This window comes from Phyllopteryx taeniolatus, chromosome 5 (assembly GCF_024500385.1).
Source record: "Phyllopteryx taeniolatus isolate TA_2022b chromosome 5, UOR_Ptae_1.2, whole genome shotgun sequence".
Taxonomy (NCBI): Eukaryota; Metazoa; Chordata; class Actinopteri; order Syngnathiformes; family Syngnathidae; genus Phyllopteryx; species Phyllopteryx taeniolatus.
In genome coordinates, this window is record NC_084506.1 from 5372123 (window position 1) to 5395469 (window position 23347).

Here is a 23347-nt window from a genome sequence, read left to right on the forward strand (position 1 = left end):
TACATGACATCTTTTAATAAGACAACTGTTTCTAAAAAAACAAAAACAAAACGCTGTACTTGTAATATGATTTTTCTTTTAATACAGATATTCGCATACATAAGACTGCCTCCCACCAAAAATGAAACTTTTTCCTAAAATTTGACTTTAAAGAGGGGTTTTAAAACGACTATTTTTGTTACATAACTATTAATCTGACATTTTTCGAGTGGTCTAATCATATGAGAATTTTTTTCATTTTTGAAATGGCCATTTTTTCCCCCCATAACAGTGAGGCCCCCCCTCCCCCCGAAAAAAAACCCCAAACAATTTTATTGTTGTGACATTACAATTTTTTCATCATTTTCCTTTTTTTTAAAAAAAAAAAAAAAAAAAAAAAAAAGATAAAAAGAATGTTAGATATTAGATTTCTTTTTTTGTCTGCCTTGGGTTTCTTCCAGGACCACAGTGGGAAAGGGCTGCTGGCGTCGACTTTTCAGGGTCTCGATAACGGGCAATTATGCAAACTCAGTGTGACACTTGAATGCAACACGGTCCGTGTCGCACACCTGGTGCCTTGCGCAGCACATAGAAATGATTAATAAGAACATTTATCGTCGATGGCCGCCTCAAGGTCTACTGCACTGTGTACACACATTCTTGTGTATATTTTGTGTTCTGCTTCATTTATGTTGTTGTTGGTACAGTTAATCAATATGTTAAACCAGTGATTTCTCTAAGTGTGGGACAATCAATTCTGTTACGAACTGCACGTTACGTCTTCAATTTATTTTCTTTTTTTAATCCAGTACGTTTAAGTACATTTCAGTTGAATTTAACTTTGAAGCACATTAGCAATTCATCTTTTAGAGCTATTTGTTAACTTATGTCCGTTATTTGCTCTTTAAAAAGGCAGCATTTATATTTTCCAGAAAGAGAAATGAATGAGCCATGATGACAAATCTTGATGAGCAAAATCCATATTTTTGAACCATTTATTGAGGTTCTCATCAGAGTATAAATCACACTACCAAGTTTTAGCTTAGGAAATAAAATGTATTTACACTTTAAAAAAAACAACAACGTTGGCCTCAAATAAAAACAAGACAGTTTAAATGATATAAATAAGTTCTATGGAAAATAAAACTCGTCTTACAAAAAAATATATGCAATTTCTGTATAGATTTCCTCACGTGGGTGCTAATAACATCTATTTATGCTGTACAGTTTTTGGTACATTATCATTTACAGCTCAGTGTTGGCTTGGAAGTCACGTCAGGGAAAAAATGCGTTAGCATTTGTGGAGTGTTTGAAACCCAAATCTTTAAAAAAAAACAAAATGGCAAACATGATTCAGTAGAAGCTCATTATTGTGTAGCCATTTCACTTTGTTTTTGTGGGTGTGGTTGTTTTAAAATTAAAGAGTGTCTCGTACCTTCGGTAGGTGCTATTTAAAAAAAAAAAAAAAGAAAAGTCAAAGAGTGCACAGGCACTGAGCACACGCCGGCGGTACATTCGGGAAACAAATCAAATGCGAGGCGAGCTACTTAGCTGACATTCGTCTTCCTCTGTTTGAATATGCGGGAGTGCATCCTGCTCGTACACGAGTCAGAAAAAGTTTTGAGACGTTTTGGGGTGAAATCTCAGGGCAAAACGCACTTCAACCTTTGCAGGTGAACTTAACTGGAAAACTGTTCAATGTTTCAGTACTTTTTGCACAGCTTGCCGTTGTGGAACAAGTGCCTTGTTTCAGAACAGAAATTTGCAGATTTAGGTGAACATTACAGGACAAAAAGCAGTACAACCAGTATTACAGGTGAACTTGATTTGAAAACTGTCCAAACAGTACTTTTTGCACAACTCGCTGTTCTGAAACAAGGTGCCGAACGGCAGAATTCACAGCGGTTTCCAAGGATGTCCACTTTTATGCCCTTCTGTGACTCCTCCAGTCTTGTGACACTGGAAGCTCTGTAAGCCTCGCTACTGCGATGCTTCAAAGCGGATGTTCTTATAGTGTGTGACATCGGCAGGTTCCGACAGAGACTGGAGGAGTCACAGAAAGGCTCATTAGTGGAAACTGTTGTGAATTTAGCAGTTCCGCTTCTTGTTAGAGAGCAGCACGTTGTGCGAAACGTACTGAAACATTGAACCAGATGGGCAAATTAAATCCACCTGTAAAGGATCGAGTGCATTTTAGGGTCATCCTGAAATTTCACCCCAAAGCCGAATATCCCAAACTGTTTCAGAGCAGTTTGCGTGTGTGTGTGTGTGGAATGCTCACCAAGAAAAGGGCCGCAGTGGACAAACCGACATTCATACAAGGAAGTCTTTGTGAGTTTTGAGGGTCTGCTTGAGCGCTGACTGCTGCTGCATCTGGGGGTCCGGAAGCGGCGGCCCGCTTTTCACTTTGTTCCCTTTGAAGGGAACCAGCGTCCGGTTGTCTGCGGGCTTGGCGTTGGCGTGACGGTGCGGGTGGTGGTGAGTTTTAAAAGAGAGTGCCACCGTCTGGCGGGCGTCCATCGGCTTAAACAGATCGAACGTGATGAGCGTCCTGGGGGGCTTCTTGGGCTCGGCTTTCTTGCCGTCCCGCCTGAGCTGAGCCGGCTTGTCGGGCGAGGCTTTGGCGTCGGACTTGGGCGCCGAGGCGTCCGACCGGTGGCCGTTTTTCTCTTTCTTGCCTTGCGAAGACTTGTGTTTGCAGCCGTCTCGCGTCTCCTCGGGCCGGGAGTTGAGAGCCAAAACGGAGACTCCGATTCCTCCGCCTCCGGGCTCCTTGTCCTTTTTCCTCACCGCCGCCATTACGTCTGTCTTTACCTTCTCCCGCTCCTTATCCTTGACTCTATGCTTCCTATCCCGCTCTTTATTCTTGTCCTTCTTCTCTTTACTCCTTTCCTTCTCCTCTCTACTCCTCTCCCTTTCCTCTTTACTCCTGTCCTCCTTCTCCCATCGCCCTCTCTCCTTCTTGGTGCTCTTGAGGTGCCTCTCCTCCTCGCTGTGGTTCTCCTTCCTGACCGGCGGTGGCTTTAAGTCGGTGCCTGCTTCCTCCTGGACTTCAGCTGGACAATGTTCCTCCTCCTGCTCCTCCTCCTTTTTAACCTCTTCCACCACCGCCTCCTCCATCAGTGATTCCGACTCATCTTCCTCCTTACAGGGCGGCGGTGACGGGAGCTCCTCCGCCTCCTCCTCCACTTTCATCACCTTCTCCTCCAACTCCTCCTCTTTGATATGCAGAGTGACGTCGCTAGGCGCACACTTCTTCTCCATTTCCTCCTCCGCGGCGTCGTGCTGGTGGTACTGCTTGAGTCGGATGTGCCACGCCAAGCTGCAGACGGCCGACACCGTCTTGAACTGGTGGATGACGCCCCTGGGGATGAAGTAGACGTCGTCGTGGTAGAGCTGGATGCGGGCGTAGCGGATGCCCTCCCGCCGCAGCTGGTTCAGCTTGGCGTCGTCAATCCACTGGACGCACTGCGGACGCACGAGAGGGACGGTGTCGTATTAAAATGACAAAACTACTAAGTCTGTCTGGAAAAACAATCACAGCGCAGCTTTCGATGCAGAGAATTTGCATCAACCTCTTTTAGTAATTGAAAGATTCAAGTTATTCAACTCATTGTTTCAGTACCGGGCGAGAAGAAGGCTCAATCATTTAACCCATTGACCCCGTTTTCTCAAATCACTCTGCCTTGGTCAAATGAAATATGATCATTTGTTTACCAGGAGCACGCTTGATTTTATGTCACCCAGAAGTGCATGTGATGTCATGGTGAAAAGGTCTATTAGCAAAACAACTAGGACATTTAGATGTTATTTTTCACATGTTGTTAGTATTACAAATCCTCCAGCGGACACAGGACAGCTTTAGCAGCGTTGGGGTGGAAGCGGCAGCCGTTTTGTGGCTCTTTTGTTGGACGCACCTGAGACAGCGGCGGCTCGTGCAGGTCCAGCTGCAGCCTCATGACCACGTCGGGAAAGTCTGCGGCGTGAAAGCACACCACGTCTTTGGTGATGCGCGCAGGTGTGTCGCTCCTGCAACACAAACACGCGCTCAGCATAAGCGTGCGCAAGCCAGCTGGGATTGTGCAGCAAGACATTTCCCGAAAAGGTGCTTAAGATGTTTTTTTTAGGGAGGACTACTTTATTCGTTAAATGCTATTCCATATGTATGTTTTTTTTTTCCCTTGGATTTTTTTTTTTTTTTAATTCAAGACAAATGTTTCTTTCTTTCTTTATTTATTTAAATTTACACAAACCCAAAGTCACAATATTTGAAGTTAATCTAATTTTCGTTTAATGAAATTAAATTGCAATAAAGTTGTATTAATATTAATGCAATTGTAATAACATTGTAATCTAATTTCTAGTGATTTTAATTACATTACATTCATTTGTTTTTATAAAATTTATTTTAATGCAACTGTAAAAAATGTAAATTTATTGCAATTAAAAAATGTACTATAAAAAGATGACAAAAATAGTAATGTAAGTGTAATTACATTTTAATTTCACTTTTTTTACATGAATATAAAAAGTGACAACTTTTCACATGCAACTATTTTTACTTTAAAAAAAAAAAACAAATTATTGTAATCTTTTGATGTGGGCTAAGTTTATTTATATTAAATGTCCCCTTCCATCAAAATCCCTTTTTTTCTGCCGTTTTATGCATAACATCGGTCAAATTGAGCCTGTGATCTGCTTTAAGTTTAAACAGCGCAAGGCTTGCAAAACGACCAAATCAGATTTCTGTGTGTTGTTGACGTAGCAAGTAACTAGATATTCAAGCGCCCGCCCACTCATCTCAGGAAAAATTGGCTGAGTGACAACGCGGCTGCGTCATGTGCGAAGCTTTGATGAGTTAAGGAATAAATGGCTTCCATTTATTTTGGGAGAAATTCCTAAGCATTTCGGAACCAGAATTGTGCCGTGTTCGGACCCATTTCGTGGCGGACGACTTTGTAAACATAAGCTTTCACACACTGCTGTTTCCGCGTTTGGAGCGAGCGACTCGGCTGGGTACCCGCCGCCGCCAAGCCACGCAAATACCGTATATAAAAGCATAAATCTGTTGTGGTTTACAACAATACTTAACTACATTTATAAATGTTGGATGTAACCGCGGATAAATAGCGAAGCTTGCGGTTATTGTCACCAAAATGCGCGCGAGAGATGAATGCCGCAAGGCGGTTTCCCGCTTGGGCTGGGCGATTAAGTGATCATGATACGTTTCAGGTGGATTACGGTGATTAGCTGGTACGCATTTCCTCGATCAAACATGGCGGAAATGTGCGTGACAACAGCCAATCGGAGTCGACCTTTTCCTACTCCACTTCCGTTTGCAAGTTGTGTAAGTTACGGCGGAAGTACTGTAAACAGAAACCGTGGAGTATGTGGAAAAACACAAATGCAGGCAATACGTGCTCGGCTCGTCGTCATTATTTAGGTGATGTGTAACGTGGCAAAAACAGCTAATCTGAATTCTTATTAAACATGAAGGACATTCTGGGCATTTTCAATCCGAATTATCTTGCAAACCTGATGAAAGGACATCAAAGATTATATAATAAAAACAATAATAATAATTGATGGAAGGGGACCTTTATAAGATGTGGTAACTGACTAAAAAACATAAAAAAGAAAAGAAAAAAGAAAAAACTGCAGTAAGCCATAAACGGGCCAAGTCTTTGGTGTAAGGGGGTTACTACGTTGGGTTGTGAGGCCCAGTAACAAGTCGGTATAAAAGCGGGTGCACTCACTCCTCTCCGCAGCGGACGGCCTTCAGCACGCCGACAGCGGCGGTCGTCTGCCTCTCGAAGCCCTGACCGATGTGATCGGCGTGGGCTCGCGTCCGGTCCTCGAACAGCATCTCGCGGGGCTCGCTGGCTCTGGGCAGGTACTGCAGGTTTTTGATCTCGTTGGTGGACCTGCGACGCAAACGTTTACAATGTTTAGCGGACACAAACGAGTTCTTTATTTTATGAGAACATCAGCGGAGTTTTTGGTACACCTGGACCATCTAATGAACTGAGAGATACTTCCTGTGTACTGATTATTGCGAAGGACTACCAGTTTGACACACATTTCTGACTAACTAACTATTTTGAATGGACGCATGCAAATGACGAAACAACATGTTAATACTTATGCTTGAATATAATACCTTTGCATTAACCCCCTAAATTGCCAGGTCACTCCAGAGGAAGGTTTCTGACTTGAAATATTTCCAAAATTCCGCAGCTTTCCAAAATAAAAAAAAAAGCCCACCTCTTTGCAACCCTACAAGTGAACGCACCTTTTCCTTTTGAAGGGAGACTTGGGCATGTCGGCCAAGGGGATCATCTGTTCTCCGGGTCGGACCCACATGATGGGGCCGTCGTCGCTCTCTGTGGGGCTCTGCAGCCGCAGACTGGAGAAGGTTCCCCAAGGCAGAGTCCGCTGTGGAAAAACGTATGATAATCAAGCGATGCAATGTGTCAGACACACTGTAGCTTAGGGTTGAAAAATTTCAGGAATTTTCACAGTTGGAAACTTCCCATGGGAATTTATAGGAATAAAACAGGAATTTGCAAAATTGATGGTATTTATGCTTATTATTTCCAAAATTCCCCAGGTTAACTTTAACAGAAACTTTCTGGAAAAATCTGCCAGAAATTTTCACCCCCTTTTCAACCTTACTGTAGCTACACATTGCTTCCAGAATGACTGAATGAATGACTACCGCCAAAAAGGGAGAATCCTCCAACATGCGGATGAACTCGGGGAAGTAGTCCCCGACCTCCTCGTCCACGGCGCCCACCAGGCTGACTTGCCGCATGGCCCCGGCCCGGTACGTTCCCTGGGAGTATGTCCGCTTCACCTGAGGAGACGCAGACAATTTTAAGGTGGACATTATTAACTTTATTTTACATGTCAAAAGATGACAGGAAATCAACTGGATCAAATTAGAATAGGCCAGGGATGCTTCAGTGCTCCACACACCAATTAATAATAAACAGGGAGTGAGTTCCCGTTTATCACAGAGGATGCATTCCACATCAACCCACAAAAGGTAAAAATCCATAATTGAGAAACCTTTTTAATAGCTAACCTTGTAAAAACAAATGATCACCTAAAAATGTGCGATAAAGCACGGCCGCAAATGATGAACCGCGATGTAGCAAGCAAGGGATGACGCGTTTGTTAAATGAAAACCCCACAACAAATGTTATTGCCAGTGCATATATATTGCACTTTTGTGCTGGATTTTTTTTTTGCTCTCAAGTGGCACAATTGGGATATAAATCATGGCAGCGTAAAGAGGGGAAAAAAAAACCCCTAAAAAACATGGAGTCGGTTATTTTGAGATTGGAATCATACCTTCTGCAAATGCGGATAAAAAAAAAAAATAAAAATCCAACAGACTTGACGTCATCCATACACTTGACGACATCACACGTCTGCCCAGAACAACACAAAAACAAAAAAATGCTGTAAATATTAATTATAGCAAAAGCATAGTCGGTTCTGAAGAGGCCTTTTGGCTTAAAAGGTGAAATGTCTTCAACAAACAAGAACAGTCTATCTAGTTGCCTCGATTCAACCGTTGTGGATTACCATGATCTGGACGATTGAGAATCTGAGAATCAGAAATTCAAGTCCGTCCTCAAATATAATAAAAGCACAAGTAAAAAATAAACAGCGGAGCAGAGAAATGCTTATTTATTTTGGAGCCTGACTACGACGTCCCGTCTTACAACACAGCTTTGTGTCCGTCGAATATGAAACCTGTCCATGGTGCAAAAAAGGTTGGCGATGGCTGTACGGTGCTGAAATAATATCAATGACGTAATCGATGAATTGACTTAAACTCGACTTTTCATCACATTAGTCGACTACAAAAAAAATCTTTAGTATTTCACTGCCTAATCAGATCTGAAGACATCAGAGTCCATGCGTGCTTTTCCATGTACGCTGCCAGAACAAATATTCCAATTGTGCCACTCGAGAGAAAAAAAGAAAAAAAACCCAAGAAAAAGTGTGTCACTTGAAGCATGGAGTGTGAATCCAGCCTTTGTTAGATTTGTGGTTTTAGTTTGCACTGCATCAGACTGCGAGCTGTTTCCAATACAACAAGAATAAGAACTTGAGATGCAAGTCTCGTATTAGTTGTTTTCAGTGCGTCTAGGCCGGGACTAGTCGTCAAAGTGTATCCAAACGCTTTTGCAACCCGTGAGGACGGCAGCCAAATAATTTTTCCCCCCCCGCTCACTTGCAGCTACTTTGCCAAAAATCATCAGGGCATACATGAATCCCAGAGGAGCTCAAGTAAGAAAATATGCTCATAGTTGAGCGACACGAGAGCCGGCGCACGTTGTCGTGTTGGTGTACGGAAGGGGTGAAGTAATCTGATTACAAAGCCCTACAAGGGAGACCTTGGCAAATGTTCTTCGCAGAGAGGGGCCCCTGGATGGAATCATTTTAGGTTAGTGTGACCTAAATGGATCCCTCTGCGTGTGCGACTGCACGGGAGGCACATTTTATGGCTGCTGCTAAACCGGAATATAATTTCAGTGCAGTCATATCGAGCCCCACGCAGCAGCGGTCCGCCGTGGATATAATTAGACGCTTCGTAATATATCTAGAAAGTGCTGATGTGTAATTTACATTCTTGCTTCTTTGAAACTTTTGCACATAGTCAAAGAAAAGTCGACATTTTTTGCAGGACCTCTATGTTGGAAATAAAAAAAAAAAAAAGATTTAAAATGGGTGTTAGGTTCTGACATATGGATTGTGTTACAGCTCTTTACAAACATTTCACACATGACAGCAAAATCTGCAAAATATACTTACCAGTGGGTCTCAACCGTTTTTTTTTTTTTTTAACACCAAGTACCACCTAAAAAAATACTTAGCTCTCCAAGTACTAACATTAAAATGCAGTAGCGTAGACTGTATTAATCAAAAACAAGAAAGAAACTTTATTCCTAAACATATTTTTAATATTATGGTAAGCTACTACGACCCTATGTACGGTTTGAACATAAATGAAATCAAATTGTGACTCAATTAGGGGTCATGCGTTGTAGGATTGAGTTTGAGATGGGATGGTTTCATGCATTCATTGCCAAGAACATAACACACACAAATACACCGAGTAACACACTTTGAGAATCACTGCACCAACCCAATGACTATATTGACTGCATTTTCTTACCGAATATTTCATGCTTTATCCTGTTTACATGTTTCAGAAAATAATTGGGTTATGTCCCTACACCATTGCTTCTATTTGCATTGAGAAAACGTAATTTACAGTGATGCCCTGCTATATATCAGTCCATCGTTCGCACCCCAGCTATACTGGAAAGCGATTAAGCTTTTAAGAGATTGTTTTTTTTGTTTTTTTTAATAAATGGGTTTTACAGTATACAGCCAAGTCCAAAACAGTGTAGTACCATGTTGTGCCAGGCAGCACTGAGGTCTACTAGAAGAGATGCAGCATAATTAGCAGCAAGAAGAGGCAGAGAAGGTCCCCAACCTAACTCCAGTCATCGTCATTGTCCCCACAGAGGAGAGAATATATAGGCCTGAGTATTGTTGTATGTGTTGCTGCTCCGTGTGGTCCTGTAGCAGTTGTTTAAAGGTTTAGAATGACTCTAATAGCTATGCAAATTTAAATTAGCCCACCTATAAGGGTTTTGCGTTCAATGTTAACATTAGGCTAGTGGCAGAGGAAATCACATGGTTTAGTTTTAAATGTACAATGTTTAATTATCTTGTTTTGTGGAGTAGTTTTACAGCGTATCATGCAGCAAAGATGCTTTGCCTCTTACATGAGAGCAATTTTCTCAAAGTGGTGTTATATGATGGTCTCCTTTTTCTTGACACCGAGAGACAGAGAACAGGCACGATGGATAAAACTACAAATGCAATTTATTTTTTTTAAATGGTCTCTCTATATCGCAAATTGGGGCTGGATCCTATCACCGCCGATAAACGGGGGCTGTAGAAAAAATATTTTATGTAATTTATATGAAGATGGAAGTAAACATTCTATTGTAATGCACTGGAACTATTTAAAGCAGAACCATTGCTGCGCTGCATTATGTCATACAGAAGGCCAACTTTTGAATGAATGGTAGCTTTGGTAAATGATAATTATGATGTGCTGTCATTTTTGCTTTCTATTGACAAAGTCAACAGATATGAGGCGTGTGTGTGTTGAGTTAAACCGTTCAAAGCTGACAAACAGCCTGAAAGCCTACGCTTGGCATTGGGACAAGCTAAGAGTAACATCCTCACTTTTGATTGACTGTCAAGAGAGGAATTAACCTAACAATACGTTTGCTTGTAGTTTGCAGTGGTGTCGAGGTTTACTGCATCTGTTGGAGAGCTGTTTCTAATGTTTTGTCCATCTGGTGTAGAGAAATAAGACCCCACAATGCTCATGTCCAATAGCGTATCAGAAGCACCTCAGTCTTGTGAATGCCATTTATTCTAGCAGGGGGAAATGCTATAGAAATGAAAGATTGATATTTGTTTGCATTTGTTAAGACGTCTTAAGCAAGGTTCTCAGATGGGCCTAATTTGAGCATTTTCATTCTCTTCTGATCAAAGTCAGCAAAGGTGGTCTTGTCTCAGATGTCTCTGAAAAAGTGGTGTGGGGTCTGCTAAGAGTGATTTTTCCTCCCCAATCAGTTTTGAAAACAATCAGGGGAGACAACCTTAAATGTTAATCTTGTTAAAAAATTACAATAGGAAATCGTTAATGTATGCGGTCAACATCGAGTTGGGTCGAGCCACGGACCCGTGATTGTAACGTGAAACGAAACGATAGCCTATTAGGAAGCTCTGGAGGAACAATTGGTTGTGTTGAGTCTTTCGCAAGACAGAGTCTTTCTTCTCCCAAGTCATCCACCACAAGAAAAATTACAAGGCCACCACAATGTAATTTAGCAAATAAGCTAAATGCCAGCCTCACTTCCTCTATTTCATCTTCTACAACTACACCTTCCAGACAAGACTCGTGATTGTCAGTGGCGATCAGAATCAGAATCATTTTTATTTACCAAGTATGTCCAAAAAGCACACAGGGAATTTGTCTCCGGTAATTGGTTGATTGGTAATCGTACGACAACAAACAGTCAATTGACAGAGAACACTTTTGAGACATAAAGATGCGAATACTCCAACATCCAACAGCAACAAAAGAACAGTGACTTTGACGCTAATACTTTCCTTTTTTTATTTTTATTTTTATTTATAAATGTTTGTGAAAACCTCAAACTAGGGCTGGGCGATTATGGAAAAATTAATGATCACAATAATTTTGACTGATATTGAAATCACGATTAATAAACAATCATTCATTGATTTAAAAACTTATTAGAATGAAATGTCCTTAATAGAACAACCAGAAATTTTTTTTCAAAACAAGTAAAATAACAAAACAAATCCTTTCAGTATTCTGGCAATCAGCAAATAGAAATAATGTTGGTAATCATAATTAACCTAAAACGGGAACATTTAAGTCTTATTTCATGTTAGAAATTCAGCCATTTCATGTCTTTTTATACAAAGCCATGACTGTTTCTGCTGTTCCTGCTGTACGCACATTGGCCTCTAGGGGGCAGTAGGGTGCGATACATGCATGGAACTGCGTATTACAGTGAGCTTAAAAAAATGTTGAAGTCGTCGCAATAAAATTTCATTAAACTTGTTTTTCTCTGACTAGGAAAAATATATGCCCGTGAACATTGTTATATTACCTGTCTGTATGTGTTACTACGGTAGTTGTAACACACATAGACAGGTAGTTGTGTGTAAATATTCATTATTCATTATTTCCCGTGATCTAATTCTAATGTTAGCTATCACGTCCCTGGGGTTTTCCATTGACCCATGGCATAAGCTGGCGATTTCCAAAACGATGTGCATCTTGTACTTAAATATTCAATGTGAGAAATTTCTTTTTGTTGTGCGTTTAGTTTTACAGTAAACTGGGGTGTCAAAACCAGCTTAAAGCATGCTCAAGGAGGGCAGACGAACACGCTTGCTACAAGCAACAAAGAGTGAGTTCAGGGTTCAGGAACTTACATACACAACCTGCGCCGCTGCACATTAATCATTTTACTTCGATAAAAATGTTTATATTAGACTTTACACCGATTTTATTGGCTTTATCGTTATCGGCCGATAATTAGCATTTTATGCTGATCGGCTTTAATGTCATAATACGCCGATCCCATCAATGACGGCAAAAGACATTTACTCCGCGTCGCCATCGTGCAGAGTATATTTGAATCCAAAAGCTAGTTTATTTTTAGCCTTGTCGCATGTCTTTTGACATAGACCTGTAAATATCTGACCGCCAATAAAGTTATTGAAAAAGAAAAAAAAAAACATGCTGGCGGTATGGAACAGACAACACGTCTGAGACAGACAACATGTACTGCCCGGATCAAACTATAAGACAAACTTGCTCTTTCACGATTGCACTGTCAGACTACTGCAATAAAATCTTGTATTCCAATACCACCGCATCCCGTTTTTTATGATCATTGGGCTTTATCTTGTCAACTCAAATGAGACCGGATACACTCGTTACCAGGACGACGACAACAAGAGTGGAGCGCGCCGACTTTGTATTGTAAGGACAAAATGGGGAAAAACGTGTTGGTTGTCACCGGTATTCAGGAGAGGAGAGGACATTCATTTAAGGCTTGCTTGAGGTATCATACTTTGAATACGAGACGGCTCGCAAGCAGCCAATAAAATGTTATGTAGCCTAGCAAGCTAGCGGTACCACGAACGGTTGGACGAAAACATGCCGCCGTTCTGTCGAATCATGCTCTAAGGTTTCGGTGTGGGTGAAGTCATTTAATTAAAAATAAAGTAATTTAATGACAGTAAGTTAGCACCCATTATTTCTGTCACATTGTGATGTTGGTTGGACCTGACTGATTAGAATACACAATCTGACTAGACCAGTGATTTCCAACCATTATGGAGCCAAGGAACATATTTTACAATTGAAAAATCTCACGGCACACCAACAAAAAAAATGTCACAAAAAGTGGATACATTAGTTACTGTATTTACTTCCTGCCATCTAGTAGAAGACCATTCATTAGTTCTGTCTGTCACTATGCCTCACTGGCATAAATAGAGGAACAAATATACATTATTTATTGTAAATAGAATTTTTTGAGCAATTATGTGCACAAGTATATACAGTAAATGAACAGGTCATTTAAATACACACTCCTCTATCAAGTGATCGGATCGGTTATCGTTTTTTTTTTTTAAACTCGCTGATCAGTGATCGGCCCCAAAAATCCTGATCGTGTAAAGCCTAGTTTTTATGATCGTGCAAAGCCAAAATCACGATCAAATTTCAATTAATCGCCTAGCCCTAATTCACACCAGAAAAAAAACAAGACTGAGCAAGGGCTTTTGATGGCAAAACAATTATTTTCAGAAACGTGCCGTAAGCAACGGTGACTCACTGCATGGCTCGAGTGGAACGTCAGTGGCTTTTTTACATGGCATGTGTCATTCACTCCATGGTCTTTTCTCACAGTCATGACACAGATTTTCTACTACCTAGCGTGACACACACTCTTGTTTATAGCATACATATTCATACTCTGTTCCAGGGTGAGGCGCCTAAACATGTCCGACTTCCAACGTGTTGGTATTTCTCCCCCTCATAATCGATGAGACAAGCCAAGATTGACCGCCTAATATTTATCTACCACTGAAAAACTGCGCTGACCTCAAATCCAAAGCGATATCATGCCGCCATCTACAGGGATGTGTCATTGATGTCTTTACACAGGTTTCCAAACATGAATTTCACAGACGAGCTGGGCGAGACCCTCTTCTACATCTACCTGTTTAAAAAAAAGGTAATTGACAAATATAAGTCGGTGGCTGTAAACTGTTGGATTCCAGTGGACAAACAAACATCCACAGCACTCAATGAGTTAAAGTACTGTAATGCCCTCGCATATAGGCAAGGAGAGCAATCTATTTTGCAAGGATGTCTGTTTATGACAAAAGAAAATGTTCATATCTATGCATGAATGATACCATTAAATTACCCTCAATTCCCAGTTAACTCCCATTCATTCTGGTGGAAGGCTTCCAATTTGGAGTATTTCCAAAATTTCCCATTTTAACTTCCCAGGGAAATTCACTGGAAATGTTCCACCCGTTTGTAACCTGAGTCACAGCAAGGTGGCTCATCAATGGACAACGCATCAAAAATATCACCTGAGTGTGGAAGTTGGCCATGGTGGTGGTTTCGATGTCCTTCTTCCCGAGCACCTCCATCTTCACCGGGGCGTTAGGGAACTTGTAGGAGAAGTAGTCCAGGAAGTCAGGGAGGTAGGACGCCGCTCCGTGGATGATGCCCATGACGAAACACGCCGCCTGGGCTCCGTCCTCGCTGAACGACAGGGTGACAAACTCCTGGGCGAAGCGCTGCATCTCGGCCGGCGACAGGTTTGAGAGCTGCTCGCTGTAGGCGTGCGCCACAGACGCGCCGCCGTTGGCCTGCATCTCTACGTGGATCAAGTGACCGAACTCCAGCCCGGGAAGACTCGGCGTGGGCGTGCAGTGGAGCGGTGAGCTGTAGCCTAGTCTGTCCCTGACCACTGCGGGGATGGAAAGAGGGTCCTGGTGGTGCGCGCTGTGATGCAGCCCCCCGCCGCTGCCGCTGTTGCCGTTAATTCGGCTGAGGAACTCGGCCAATCCGAGAGAGACTCCGGAATAAACAGTCTGGCACGAGCGGTGGTACATTTTGGGCCGGCCGTGCCGCTCTTTGGCTCGCTCGCCGTCTTTGTGCTTCTTTTTCTTCTTTTTCTTAAGCTTTTTGAGCAAGAGTTCTTCTTGGGAACTGGCTTTGGGCTTCTCCATGGGCTCTGGGAGGGAGGACAAGACAGTACAAATTTGGGCTGCAGGTATTGAATATTTGTACAGTCAGGTATTCTACTGAATATCCAAACGGTTGAGCCAATAACAGTTTATTTTTGCATGAATGCATAATGTGCATGAGTTTTGAGTCTCCACATACAAAATACTATACAGCGTTATCTTTTTACTGAACCACAAAAACATGCTGTGATTGTCAGGAAAGAAGCGGTTGGCCACAAAGAAGAAGAAACTGGCGAAATATGGAGAGACTGAGGATATTTTAAGAGGCTGTCGGCAATGATCGATCACCCTGTTCACTGGCTGCACCCATCTGTCCATTTGGGCGACAGAGACTCTCTACACTTTGCTTTCTAACCGCAGAAACATATGACATCATGAATCTAATTAAGTTTTCGCTAAACACAATACTGCATATACTGTATTGGTATGCCACCACCAGCCGGTTGGGTGTCGCTAACACGTCTACCCTGAAAATCTTTTTTGGTAAAAGCTCATGTCCATTTTTGATTTGCTGTTAAATCTGCAACATTGCGAGACCGTAATTTAGATTTTGAGTCATAGCAAAACCAGCGGCTCCTCATGAAAACTTGTTGCGGAACCCCGCACACAGCGCGACAGTTCAGTCGGTTTCGGCAGCGTCACTCGTTGTGCGGCGAGCCTTTGATGAAAATATTTGGCTTGGTTGAGCATTTTGCTTTAAAATATATGATTACTTCTCTTTTGTTTGGTGTCCGTTCTACAGTGATCCTCAAATGAGAATGACGAACAGCTTGAAGCAAGCACTCTCTGCCTCTTATTTTGAAAACTGTGCGAGTCTTCGATCCCTTCCCTCAAAGTGATGTCATACGATAGACTGCTATTTCTTTACAGCAAGAGAGTGAGAAGACATGCTAAGGAATAATTACAAAAGAGTGTTTTAATAAGGTTCAGTGTGTTTAATTTAAACATTGTTAACAAGCACGGGAGGGTACAACTACATTAAAAAAATGTATGGCCTCTATATCTCGGATTTTCACCGATTGTGTTCACTGTAGGCATGAAATGGGAATTGGGGACTCAGATGTGCGGTGTAAATCTAAGCTATGATGAGAGCCGGTGGTGCTTTTGCGTACCTCTCTGAGGAGGAAACACCACTTCTCCGTTTTCCTTTGAAACGTCACGTTCTGGCGGCACTTTGTGGTTTTTCCACTCTTTGCCGCTCCTGTCCTTCTTGCTGTCCCGCTCCTTGTCCTTGCCGCTGTGATCTGTGGTGGTGGAAAGGCAACAAAAGTGACGCATGTTATGAATATCCACGCTCAAGTCATAAAGGGACAAACATTTCCACGTGTGAGTGGTCCACATGCATTGCATTGGGGCCTGATCCGTCCCACACACGTATACACAACAGTGGCCTTCGGCACAAGCCCCGTTATGTAATATTTCAACAGATGTTATGATAAAAAACATGGAGTTTGTTCGGTAACTGAGTGGGGAAAGAGTGTGGAGCGCGGCGGGGCTCGGTCTCACCTCTGTGTGGCGTCTTCATGTCGCCGTTCTCGGTCTTTGTATGGCAGCTAGCGGCGCTGACTTTCTCCACAGCCGCGGCCGAACTGCGCTGCGCTTCGCCGCTTTTCTCCCTGTGCCGCTTGTCCTTCGCCCGTTTCTCTTTGGACGGCGAGGCGAGGAAGTTGCTTATTTTGAAGATTTTCCGAGCGGGAGTCGCTGCTCCTGGCAGCACCACCGCGGCGGCGGAGGCGGTGGTGGTGGGGGCGGCGGAGTGGCTCGCCTTGGCCGGGCCGAAACTCCATTTCGGTGGGCTCCCACAACTCGGTTTCCCGTTGTGTTTTTCATCTGCGCACACCTCTCCGTTGACTTTCCGGTGCTTGGGCCGCTTCTCCTCAACGCGAACCTTCTTTGGTGGCGGCGGGGGAATGTCGCTGGAACACTGCGGTCGGCTCTCCGGCGGCCGTTTAGCTAATAGCGCTTGGGGGGAATTTGTTTGGCTGTTGGCTGCGAAATGCATGGAGTCCACGGCCTCGGCCATCTTGGAAGTTTCTATTTTTTACGACCAGACGTAACTGGTGCGTCAAAGCCAATGGGAGGCGGGGCTTACATGCCTACGTAAGCACGTAAATGTGGCGCAAGAACAACCCGGAAGTGCTACGTTGACGTTAAAAAAAATTGTCATGTAATGTCTTTATTTCAAACCTAACTGATAGAGCACTTTAAATAAACGACTGCAGCTGAGACAAAAGTGCTGTGCATAAATAAAACCGAACATAAAAATAAATAAATAAATAATAGCACAAACCTTTTAATAAACTATAACTCGAACATAAAACACACAAAAAAAGAAAACAATAATGCACGAATAAAATATTCCCGTTTAATCAAATATAGAAATATACTGTTTCCTAACGTGACCAAAAATAAAAATATACACAATAAAAAACATACATGAACAATTTTATTTATATTTTTTCTTTTGTTAGAATAGATTAAAATAAAATAATTCCCCCTCAATACTGTTCTATATATTTGTTTTGACTTTGTTGGTTGTTTTTATTTTATTAATACAAGTCTCGCGGGATGCATAAAGTATCTATCTATCTATCTATCTATCTATCTATCTATCTATCTATCTATCTATCTATCTATCTATCTATCTATCTATCTATCTATCTATCTATCTATCTATCTATCTATCTATCTATCTATCTATCTATCTATCTTTTCTCTGTATTTTCTTTTATTGTAACCAGTGGAATTGAATAGTTTGGTAACTGAGGGTGACTACGTATTACACAAATCCGTTCGTAACCCGGGAACGTCGTATGTCGAGGACGGCCTGTTTTGGTCATGTTGACAAACCATGCAATCTCTGACCATGTCACTAGGGGGCAGTGAAGTAACATGAAATGCCGAAAGTGAATTTGTTGATGAAAAGTTGCTCTTCTACTTTGTCCTGCAAAATGTAGTCACGCTGAAATGTTCAGCAATGACGAGACTTTCTTTTTCAAATTTTTGTTATTGTATAATCACAGGTTGCACGGTGTTTTAGCGGTTAGCAAGTCACAGTTCCATGTCGGTTCTGTGTTCGAATCTCGGCTATGGCCTTCATGTGTGGAATTTGCATGGTCTCCCCTTACTTGCGTGGGTTTTCTCCAGGTAGTCTAAATTGTCCAGGTGTTAAAGTGAGTGTGAAAGGTTGTTTATTTACAGGTGCCCTGCGATTGGCTGGAAACCAGTCCAGGGTGTGCCCTCTTAAAATGGGTCAGTTGGGATATGCTCGAGCTGACCTGCGACCCCAACAAGGTTGCTATATCGTAGCAAATGGATGGAAGGATGATTGACACCTATCAAACTAACCCTAACTAATAAGGCCATAGCAGGCCTTGATGCATTGCCATATCCTTTCCCTTCACTTCTCCATTTTGGAATATTCATGTCAAAGAATATCCTAATGCAGTGCAGGTATTGAGGTTAGTGAATGACGGACTGACCAGGCTTTATCTGGTGCTGGCTCGCCACAGCAAATCCATCCCAGATGGGACGGGACACATCCCGTTGTTTTCAAGTGACCGGTCAAAGTCATCCTGACACACGGTGAAAGAATGTCTCGTCTTATGAAGCATTAAGTAGATGAGATTGTGTGACAAAAGACAAAAGATGAGTTTGTGATCCGCGGGATGAAGACAGATATGAGTCCTTGTAGAGATCAAGCTTTTTTTTTTTTTTTTTTTTTCCTCCTTCTCAACAATACGACTTTGATGGAGATGAAGTGGCCTGACTGCCTGGAAGCTGAACGAATGGTCAGATTTTAGTTTTATCATCGTGGACAAAAAAAAAAAAAAAACCACAGTGTATACACCATCCAGGACAGAGAGTGGGCCAAGACGGCTCACTGGGGGGGAATTCAAAACAGTGCTCACCAGAAGGGCACCTTGAGGACGACAACCTGCTGTCCTTAAATGGGTAAAAGCCTACAGCGAGGCTATTAGTGACAATTAGCCACACCCTCACTCGGCTGTTAAGTCCCCCCCATTTCATTTTACTGCACAAGATTGACATATTGTATTCCATCCATCCGTTGTCTATACCAAATAACTTTGCCTTAACGTCCGCTAGATCAATGCCAACGCTGTAGACGGTTGTCGCCATGTTATAACCCTAAAAACAACGGATATTTGAACACAAACAGTGGCGTAACACATGTAGACGGGTAATGTAACAACAGGCATATTTTCTTTATCTTCTGCAAATACCGACTAATATTACGGGCGTACTGAGGAGCTGAGACTGTCTCAAAGTACAGTATATCCATATGTCCGTATTATACTGACCACTGGTGGCCAAGTCACGCACACCATCGGGAGCAGCACAATGTCCATTGAATATAATACAAAATGTGGCAAAACGCTATTTAATTTCTTTACATTCTATTTAATTATGTCGTCATTGTATGTTTTTAGAAAGTACAATATCAACTAACGTGGCCCAAACTAGCAGGCTTGGTGTCAACAAAATCAATCACTCTTATTATTCAGGGAACAGGAGAAAAAAAAAGATATATATATATATATATATATTGATCACGTTTTCAAGTGACATCAAGATGTGCCTTGTGATTGTCTGGTGACCAGTTCAGGGTGGACCCCACCTCTCGCCAAAGGTCAGCTGGCGTAAACTACAGCTCCCCCGCAACCCTAATGAGGACAAGCACTATAGAAAATGGTTGGATGGGACAGTGCCTTGTTGTCACACAGACATCTCCCGATAGTGTAAACATTTCTCTCGCACATTTTGCCGCTGTGTGTTGAAGTGCTGAGGTGTGTGTATACGTGTTCCCGGCTTTTACCTACCAACAGTTGTCAAACAAGCACCTGACTATATACAAGCCTGGAATGTTATTTGGAGTACAGTGGTGCCTTGACTTAAGAGCTTTATACCAAGTTATTCGTGAATCAAAACACTTGTATCTTAAATCATCTTTCATTATTGAAATGGAATGGACTAATCAGTTTGTGCATCATGATTTCATGTTGTAATTGAGTGGTTCTCAAACTGTGGTACAAGTACCACTCGTGGTATCTGGGCTCGCTCTCGTGGTATGCGAAGGATCACTGAATTATGTGTTCAAACTGTACATAATGTTACAGTGGCTTTAACTTTAAAAAAAAAAAAAATCAAGTACAGTCCAGTTAAGTACAGTTGATTCATATGTAACTTTAAGAGCAATACATTTGAATTTAATCTTTTATAATTCTTTGTTTTCAAACTTTTATTTAGGTACCTATTTTATTTGCATTTTGTGTGCAATACCGACATTTAATTGAATCATTATGCAAGTCTGTTCTCTTCACAACTGTGGATTGTTTTTAATGAACCCCTGGGACTAATACGCTACTGTATTTTAACATTTGTCATTATGGTGGTACTTGGAGAGCCATGTATTTTTGTAGGCGGGACTTAACATAAAAAGTTTGAGAACCACTCCTTTAATTCATTGTGCAGCTTCTGGTCTGTTTGCCTTGGCCACCAGGGAGCGCTATATTAAATACGCACAGTGAACCCCCACATATTCACGGTTTGTAATTTATGAATTCACCTTGTCATGTTTTTTCGTGGAAAACCCCAGTAATTTTTTTTAAAAAATCCAATCCCCCGCTCAATCACAGTTTTTTGTTTCTTATGGAAATTACAATAAGCATCAGTTATTTGCACATTTTCTCTATTTGCGCTAATATCGGGGGTCCACTGTAGATATACACGAGGGAGACGGTTACAACAGCTCAGTAAGTTGCAGTAATAATATTTTTTTTTGTAGAGGATAAAGAATATATGCTTTTAAATATTGTTATATTGTCTGTCTACATGTGTTGCTGCACTGTTTGTGTTCAAATATCTGTCACTTAAAGGGGTATGACTACCGCAACATTGATGCTAGTTTCGTGAGTTTCTCGTCTATGGCGTTTTGCATCGTGTGTTAGCATTAAACGAGTGGACTTTCGCGAGGCAAAGTTCTGGTTAAATACAGATGTAATTCTTTGTTGTATGATTCATTTTACAGAAAACGTCAACTTGGGAGTCGCAATAGAAAAAAAAAAAAAAAAGTGTTCACTATCTGCCAAACTGCTGCTTATTCTGTTGCTGTCATCATCCAGCACTCAGGATTAAAAATTTTGTTTGAAACTCAAGACAAAAAAAAAAAAATCGGCCAAGCGGCTGCTCATATCTCGACTGCTCATATCTCAGGCTACTCATAAGTCGAGATAGGATAAATTCAAGTAAAACACACGATTGAGGCCTATGTCTCCAATTTGACGTGTCTTCACAGCTTATCTCTTTCACTTTACTTTCCATTTCAAACAGTGCGCTTCCCACACTTGCAGCCAAACGGTTTCCTTTGTCATTATTAAAAAGACAGCTGAGATATGTCCCCAGCCTCGTGTCGTCATAACAACCAGCTAGCCAGGAGGCAGAAAAAAACAATTTAAAAGGTCACCACAGGCAGGCTTAAAGCTAGAGTGGTGCTCAAGAGTGCAGACCTCCGCCAAGGCTCATCAGTCCTCGCAAAGTACGCATCTTCACAGATACAGCACCCACCTCCTGCATACTTTCTCTGTAAGATCACACGTTATACAAGTAGAAATGAATGAAAACAACCAAAAGACCCTATGTCGCAATGTTAACACAAGTGGAAAAACACATTCCCTGGATCTGCACCATCTGCCGGAGCCGCACCAAAATTTTATGGGTTCCTCTTGGCCAGTGCACCACTCCTTCACAGAGTTGTGTGGCGATGGCTTCAGCATTTTTTTTGCATGAAATCCCCCTAACAAACACATAAATAAGTGGGTGATAATAACATAACGTTGCTGGGCGGAGGTGAGGAGACCATTAAAATGCTTTAACAAACATTGGAACAGCAATACACATTGAGCTTAGAAACCCACAAGAGAGGCTCCCTCATCTAATCGCTACAGACAAAACAATAAATTAATTTTCGGCTAAATTAAATTAAATAGCAATACACCGTGAATTTTTCAGCCCGCAAGACTCCCTTGTCGAATCTCTACATTAAAAGCACTAAAAAATTCTAATAAAGTACAAAAGAAATGCATGCTCACAAGTTAAAATCAAATCTACTGAAACAGAAAATACACATTGAGAAAATAAATTCTAGCAAAAACAAAAAAACAATACACACTAAGTTTAGTAACCAGCAGGAGATATTGACTTTTCTCTAACATTATAAAATAAATTCAAACAAAAATAAACCAAATTAAATGAGTCATTTATGCATTTTACCGGTAATATAATTACATTAAACAGCTGGAGCACACAAAGGGCGGTATATTCTCTAAATTAATAATTCAAACACAAATAACTATAATTCAAGACTTTTTATTTATATATTGATTCAGTAAAATAAATTCAAACAAAATCTATTAATTACAGTCAAATTAAACAATACACAATGAGCTTATTTGTACATAGATTAGATACAATAACCCCCCCCTCCCAAAACATTTAAAAAAAAAATAAAAACTGAACAAAATTAAATGAAAATAATAGTGAGCTTGGCAACCAGAGAGGCTACCTTGTCCATTCTCCACATTAAATGGACAAATAAAATAATATTAAGTTAAATACACAGGGAGCTTTCGGGCTCGAACAAGAGGCTGACTTGCCTATTTTCTACTCATTAAATAATTGTATTACATTCCATTTAAAACATGCATCTCCTTTATTTAAACCATCTTTTCCACCGTCATTACAGGAAAAAAACGGTGAAATACAACCATGAAGCTGTCATGAAATATGATTGCATGAAATATGTCGAGTGTGTCACATCTGCAACTCCGAGACACGTATACAGTGTAGTATATGCCCGCCTCTGATTATATTTGCATGACAGCATGCGGTGAGAATGTTTCCGGAGTGGTCTCCATTAGACAATGTGACCCTAATTATGATGAGCGGGAATATGATCGGGTGACATAACACTGACACACATAACCTACAGGATTGTGGAAAAGGTCACCAACAGCCTTGGACAGCGGTCATTTTGACGTACGGTAAATAGTAGTACAAGTACAGTTGACTGTAGTTACCGTGGAAGCAAAGTCTGCACACCCCTGTTGCTTTTTGTGATAAACAAAAATGAGACCAAGATAAATCTAGTTTTTCCACCTTTGATGTGACCTATGACCTGTACGACTCAATTGATTTTTTAAAAAATATATTTTTTGAGAGGGGAGTGGAAAAAAAACAATAAATAATATGGTTGCACAAGTGTACACACCCTCTTCTAACTGGAGATGTGGCTGTGTTCAGAATTAACCAATCAAATTTAACTCATGTTAAATGGGAGTCAGCTCACACTTGCCACCCCAAATAAAGTTTAGCTGTTCTAGTAGTTTTTGCCTGACAGCATTAGCACAAAAACGTCAGGCTTCTACTCAAA

General features: G+C 41.4%; 1 protein-coding gene across 1 annotated transcript; it reads right to left on the reverse strand.

The window, feature by feature from the left end:
* Positions 1-960: 960 nt before the first annotated feature.
* Positions 961-17131, reverse strand: LOC133477600 (lysine-specific demethylase RSBN1L-like). The gene is made up of 8 exons (XM_061772483.1): positions 16405-17131; positions 16011-16142; positions 14236-14885; positions 6698-6835; positions 6272-6414; positions 5736-5903; positions 3897-4008; positions 961-3447 (listed from the first exon to the last, which is right to left on the reverse strand). The coding sequence occupies exons 1-8, from the start codon at positions 16919-16921 to the stop codon at positions 2293-2295; spliced, it is 3015 nt and encodes a 1004-aa protein (XP_061628467.1). The 5' UTR covers positions 16922-17131; the 3' UTR covers positions 961-2292.
* Positions 17132-23347: the final 6216 nt, after the last annotated feature.

What these genes read in the sequence shown, in the direction of transcription:
- LOC133477600 (XM_061772483.1), bottom strand. Translation starts at nt 16,921, where the DNA reads ATGGCCGAGGCCGTGGACTCCATGCATTTCGCAGCCAACAGCCAAACA. An exon ending in GGTGTTTCCTCCTCAGAGAG is followed by an intron (nt 14,886 to 16,010) that starts GTACGCAAAAGC and finishes CCTCCCTCCCAG; the next exon opens with AGCCCATGGAGAAGCCCAAA. An exon ending in TGGCCAACTTCCACACTCAG is followed by an intron (nt 6,836 to 14,235) that starts GTGATATTTTTG and finishes GCGTCTCCTCAG; the next exon opens with GTGAAGCGGACATACTCCCA.